At 39.7% G+C, this 6871-nt stretch overlaps 1 protein-coding gene across 1 annotated transcript in view; it reads right to left on the bottom strand.

The window, feature by feature from the left end:
• CIPC (CLOCK interacting pacemaker) overlaps window positions 1-6871 on the bottom strand; it is a 12843-nt gene that overhangs the window by 4200 nt on the left and 1772 nt on the right. Inside the window, 2 exon segments of the mRNA XM_025042106.1 lie at window positions 1-113; window positions 3812-3999. Coding sequence (XP_024897874.1) covers window positions 1-113; window positions 3812-3947 — 249 coding nt within the window. The 5' untranslated portion in view covers window positions 3948-3999.

The raw sequence follows: 6871 nt of genomic DNA, 5'->3' as shown, positions 1-6871 counted from the left end.
GCTTGCAGTCTTGGAGTTCTGCCTCGGCCTCTCTTCCCGGCTCCAGCCTAAGGCGCTCAGCATGTCCTCAGACTCCATCTGCTCTGCCGAGCTCAGACATTCCGAGCTCCCATCTGGTGGGCAGAAGAATGGTCAGTGCGCTCAGGCTCTAGGCTAGGGACTCTTAACCAGGGCAGCCATTACCCTTCAAAACTAAATGGGACATATGTGAGATGGGTTTTTGTGAATTTTTCTGAGTTCTTTAGCTTTCACTGGATTCTCAGTAGGATCCAGAGTTATCACTCCCACCCCTAAAGATTAAGAATCACTGCCCTAAGACTTCCTTTCTAACTCTCTTACAGACAGAAGCCTGTATCTATTTGGTTCGTGTGAAAGTAAATCATCACCAATTTATAGGAGAAATGTGTTGAAGGCTTCAAAGTCAGTTCATTACTTTCAAGAATCTGTTGTTGTAAAGGGAGGGGAGTGTGTGTGTGACCTGGGGCAGGGTTATGACTGTTAACAGTCTCTGGGCACTATAAGATGCAATTATAATAAAAACACCACCAATCTGTAAACCTCAAAGCTTACGTCCATGCTGAAATTAAAACAGCTTCATCCTAAGTTTTCTAATTGTAAATTCTGGATAAGTTCATCAAAAGTAAATTTTAAATGTGTCCATTTTTGTTACTCCTTCCACCTGGGTAAGCATTTCCTTTGTTGGTGTCCTAAATGCACCTGCAGTGTGCCTATTGGGGATCTTGCACAATGGGTGACAGAATTTCTCCAAGGCAAAGCAAATAAGGTTACCCTATGTGAAATCCATACAAAAAGGACTTAATTAGCTACCTGCTGGAGCAAACGCAGAGACTACTATAACCCTGCTACTGAGGAGTCTGGGAACACCCTAAATGTTCATCAAGAATCTCAAAGTAATCTGGATGAGGCAGACTGGAATGTGACTTTAAATAAACAAGTACAACTGTCAACACTTGTATTTAAATCAAAATCTCCAGTGACACTTTTTAGAAATTACAGATGTTGGAGTCCTCCCCTCAATTTACTGAACTCATTTATCTGGTGCCCAGGCAGACATACTTTCACAAAGCACCACAAGTAATCCAAATGTGCACCTCTAGTTAAGAACCATTAGGCCAGAAACAAAGACTGCAGGAGTAAAGTGCATACCTAGACCTGGATCTTGGTTTCTGAATGCTGTCCTGCACGAGAAGGAAACCAGGGCTCCTTGGATTCTAAGTCTTCGGCAGAGAAGGTACACGATGAACCTGGACATCTTATTGTCCCACAAAGCAAGGAGGTACTCAAACACAAATGGGGACATGTCAGAAAGACACAAGAGCTATCTAGAAGGGACTTCCATTGGCCGTATCTGGGACAGTTTGAGTATCAAAAAGAATAATGGATCGATAAACTTAGTTACAAAAGAATTTCATGTATCCACAATGATACTCAAAAAAGGAGGTGGAGGAGGCAAAGTGCTTCTTTACAGAAGAATGTCAGCTAATAACATGTACAAGGAATAATAGAATTAGATCACCATTTTCAAACCACAAATGTAGTAATTGATTCAAGCAAGAGTCACCAATGGATGCTAAAACCACTAGTCAGGTTTGTTGGGGAATATGACAGTCACACAGTCTCAAAGATTGGTCCCATAAATTGTTTAAAATCACAAAGAGAAAAGGGTACTTTTACAATAAAGAAATCTGGTATATACTTACTACCTTAACCAAGTGATCAACCAGAGCATCAAGTACAAGACAAACTCAAGTGTCTCCTTATGTGTGCAATAAGGCTATACCATCAAAAATGTAAAATTACAGTTAAAAAAAAAAGTTTATCCTGATTCTAATAACAAGAAAGCTACCAAAAATCCAGTGTGTGGGACATGCTATAAAACAGGCTTAATTCATTCAAAGATGATGTCAAAGAAAAAAAAAAAGGAAACGACATTAAAGGAAAGATGAGGGAGCTGTGTTAGACTAAATACGACTAAAAAGATAGGACAACTAAATGAAATGTACAGTCTTCAATTGGACCCTGGATCCAAAACAAAAAGATGAAAAGACTCATGACTGTAAAGGATACCACTGCAACAACGGGAAAACTCTGAATATGTACTGTAGCTAATTAATAATTGCAGATTACATCATACTCCAAGGTAACTGGAATAATAAGTTGGACATTTACAAAATCACTGGCACCTGGCTTAGACATGGCTAGAGGCATTCACCGGGGTCACTATTGGGGACATAAAGAATTTGATGAGTTTTAATATTGCCTTATGTCTGGACAGCACAATACTTCTTAAAGCACTTACTTCTACATAGAGAATAAGAAAACAATGAGAAACAGTATCCAGACTTTGAGACACACTACAAAACAACTGGCCTGACAAAGTTGAAGTTGTTGGAAGGAGAAATACCAAAACGTCAACAGTATTAGGAATAATAGGTGGTGGGATTACGGACGTTTATTTTCTTCTTTGCACATTTCTAAATTTCTAAGTTTCTATAATGAACACCTATGTTACCTTCATGATATAAAAAACAAACATGATGTTAAAAGAAAAAACAAAGACATTAGGCCTGCGATGTTTCCCAAACCTATCTGATAACGTGAACCACCAGAGACACTTAAAAGAAAATAAAACCCACATTCCAGGCCCTCATCCCTGACCCTCGATGTCACAATCTCCAGGAGAGGGGTCTGGTGAGTAGTATTTTAAACAAAAGCTTCAGAAGAGCCTTATGATGAGGCAAGCCTGGGAAACAATGCCAACAGAGAGAGAAGAAAAGGGGCTACACTTCAGTCCTCCCTTCCCTGGATTGTCCTTATTCTAATTCCTTTGTCAGTAGGTGCTCTGTTTCTCTCTGAGCAACAGTCTATTTATAATTTGGCTTCTCACACAGCATGCTTACAGGGAGAAAATACACCAATCTACGGATGAGGCAGTTCTAGTGTTCCTAACAGCTGCATTTCTCACTCTAAGTTAACAAAATCAACAGGGTGGATTGATTAGTTTCTGTGAGGCTGGATAACAAATCTTCCTCGAGGGGTGGGCTCCCATCCCAAGATGCTAACCCGGCTAGAATCCCCTGGCATCACTCCGCTGCATTCCCTGGACCAGAATGTTGACACTAAAGCCATAGTCAAGGCACTACCCCAAGACCCAGAAATTAAAAAAAGAGCCTCAGCACAACTGCAGCTAGCCCTTTCAGGTAAAGTTTCAGACAAACTCATAAGGAAAACTGTTCTACTTCCTTGTCTCTAATAAACACCCAAGTTTGGAATTGGGCCAGGGTGCTCATAGTCCAAATGCAAAACGCACAGATACTGGGAGGATGGGTTGAAGAGGGGAAATGCTTTTAAACACAGCAAAATTACTTTTTTAGCAAAAAGTTATCTTAACAAATTATACACTGTTGTTGTTTAATTTGTTACATGGTAACAACATGCAGATTTTTTTTTTCCCTGCAATGTAACTATTCCTATGAAAAAGGAGCTAGGACAACAGAACTATGAGTGTATAAATATTTTTCCCAGTAACCATTTGCAACAGTCAGAAATGTAAGATTTAAAGTTGAGAGTCAGAGTTGAAAAAAAAAAGAATGTCAAATCATTCCTTCAGAACCCCATGGTGACTCTGATGAGTGTCCTGCCTTATGGCATCAGAATTACCATTTTAAAAGATCAGATAGTTATTTATTCTGTGAAAACTTCCTATCCTTATTGCACAGATGAATTTTAGGGAGGATATTTTTCAGGCAAATCAATCATTTCAATGTAGAAAGAATAAGGTGTTTTTAACCTGAAAATCCAGAGTCCTTATCTGACTCGGCAGCTGCCATGCCGAGTTGACGAGTCACTTTTTTCATCTCTGTGCCTTTGCCTAGTTTGGCCGAGAGTCTTCTTGGGCTCTCTCTGGATGAGTTTTTCCTCTCCATGTTTTACTAGGCTGGAAGTGGATTCACCAGTACTCTTTTCATCTGGATTGCCCTGTGAAAAACAATTACATAAGAAGTCATTGCCTGGGGAGCGGAAACAGGTGATCCAAATGGTGACTAAAGTAGGGGCAAAGAACACTGGCCTCGCCCACTTCCTCTGCATCTTTTCAGAGGTTTCACCTGAAAAGATTTCAAGTTTACTGAACAGTATTAAGTGTTTCTGCCCAAAAGAAGTTTTGCTGTCCTTTCTGTGCCCTCTAATTCCATTACAAATTCAAAGCACACAAACCACATTCAGTGGAGGCTTTGTAAACGGCTCACAAAGGCACATTTGATTAGGTTTCTGGAATGGGTAACTCACCCCGCTCCCTGAAGGAGAGGAGAGGGAATGCCCACCTCGGACAAGGCTTGCTTTCCCAGGATATATTTGCAGGCTCCTGACTTACTGCCATCTCCCATTGTGTGGTTTCTCAAATAAACTTTTCACTTCTTTGGATGAAGTACTGAATGGAGTAAAAACAACTCTTTATATATGCAAGCTACTTTTTGGCTTAAAAAGCACTTTTATGCGCAAATAAGATCATATTTAATAGTGCTTTGCTTCTATAAAAACCCATAATTTTATTGCTGTTTTACTCTCACTTGAGCCTCATAACATCCTCCTCTGTTGCTATCTCATAGAGGAAGTGGAGGGTCAGATAAGTTACATTTAGTCATTTAAAAAATACTTATCAAGTGCCTACTGTGAACCAGGCATTGGGCTAGGAACTTACAGTCTAGAGAGAGAGGCAGACATTAATCAAATGATTACACAATTAATTACTATTTTGACAACAGCTATGAAGGGGAGAACTCATAGTCTGGGGGGAGAGGGAAGGGAAGGTTTTCCTGAGGAAATGACACATAACTGGGATCTGGAGGATGAGCCAGTTAGTGAGAGTAAACCAGGGGAAGGGGGCTAGGGTGTGGGGTGGAAGTGTGAAGGCCCTAAGGGAGCAAGGAGTCTGACACATTCAAAGAGCTGAAAGGCCAGGGAGGCCAGAGCACAGTGCAGAGTTGTAGAAGGCCATGCCCTGATGCTAGAAGGGTTGGTGAGGGCCCGACAGGCAGTGCCTTACAACTCAAGATGTAAAGCCTTTGGATATTAAGAGCAATGGGAAGTCATGGAAAGGTTTTAACAAGCATAGGAGGGATTCAAAATAAAAATAGAAGACAAAGGTGCTATGAGCATCCCTGAGCAACCTTCTTGTTCATCCTTTTGCATACAGTAGATGTGGGTAAAGTGGATTAAAGGGAACACATGCCGATCTGAATGAGACTGAATTTTAAGCACAAGTCCAAGTAAAAATTATTTTGTACCATGTCGAATTCATTTAAGGAAACTGGTTTCCCATTCAATCCATGTCAAACCAAGCACTCTTTTGACAGGTACAGGTTTAGTCCAATGTGCATAAAAGATAAACAATGGCACTGTCACATCTTGTATAGCACTATGCAAAAGCAACATCTCTCTACTGGATGGCCATGAAGTTTGACAGCATGGACAATGCAGTTTAAAAAATAGACTAAAATGTAAAAGTGTATCTCTAATTAAATCAGGATTCTTTTGTATGAAACTCAACAAATGTGCATGGTTTCATTTCCCCGATATAATACTGTCTGAAAGTGAATAGGAGGCTTCTTCAAAACGGAAGTAGATATAGCTAGTGGATGGGCAATCAGACTTATTCAAGTCTGACCCTGCTGTTGACTTAGATTAGGAAGGCAGCTAATTAAGAATTTGACAAAGTTTCATATTATCTTATTAAATATGGATTTTTTTTACATTTATTTCAAATAAAGCATCCCAATTTAGTCTGCTACAATCCTTGTGATGAGACAGGTCTTGTTGCAGTTGTTAAAGTGTAGTCAATGGAGCTACAAAATATACACAGGAATTTAATCTGGCCCATCAAGAATATGCAGGACAATATTGATTGTATAATCAAAATACTGAAACATTGACAAATTGGTTAAAAGGAGAATGGATGCCAAAATTAAGAACACATAATGTACTTTAGAATAGTAAGTTAACTACTTTTGATGGGAGAGTGACTAAAAAATATGAAAGCCTCTGTCCTAAGTAAAGTTCTCTATAAGCAGCAGAAAGCCTTAGTGTCCCAGGACGTTAAAGTGGGATGGAGAATGAAGGAGGGCTACATCCACCTTCATCTCTTCTCTGAGGAGAGGCAGTTCCTTTCCAGAAGTGATACTGAGGACACCAATTAGCCGGTGAACAATAGACCCACGCAAACACAGCACCTGATGAAGCTCTCGACAGAAGAGAAGCAAAAGTGATGGTATTTACCACAGGTGTACTTAAAGCCAGGGCCACGCAAATGGCAACGTCTGAAAAACTCAAGGTTTTTTTCTTTCTCGGTATTATTTTGTAATAAAGCTAGATGCTCATAACTAGGGGTTGAAAATGGGTTACCAAGCTCTTATGCTGTGCCATCTCTACTTCCTGGCACAGACTGGAAACCACTAACGCTGTTTTATAAACATATCAGATCGTCAGGTGCCTGACTCTGCATTAAAAGGCCTCCAACTTAAGCTCCCCAGTCAGAATTGACCCTCACTGGACCTCTTATGACTGCATATGTAACAGTGTCCAAAAATTCCAAGAGAAAATACACATTAAAACTTATAATGGAAAGTGAATATAAATAGAGGTTTATATAAACAGGTATAAAATTCTAACAAATGCTCCTTTATATAAACAGGTATAAAATTCTAACAAGTGCTCCATAGCACTTGGCCCTTCTATTTTTGTACTTCTTAGAGTCTAATTATTTGTCTCTTCAACCTCAAGAGTTGTTTTTTTTTCATCTTTGCAACCTCAGCCCCCAACAATATGTGAGGTACTCAACAGAATAATAAATTCC

The sequence above is a fragment of the Pteropus alecto genome, unplaced genomic scaffold (assembly GCF_000325575.1).
Source record: "Pteropus alecto unplaced genomic scaffold, ASM32557v1 scaffold8, whole genome shotgun sequence".
Taxonomy (NCBI): Eukaryota; Metazoa; Chordata; class Mammalia; order Chiroptera; family Pteropodidae; genus Pteropus; species Pteropus alecto.
Note: the sequence above shows the minus strand (reverse complement) of the source record. Positions and strands in the feature narration are given on the sequence as shown.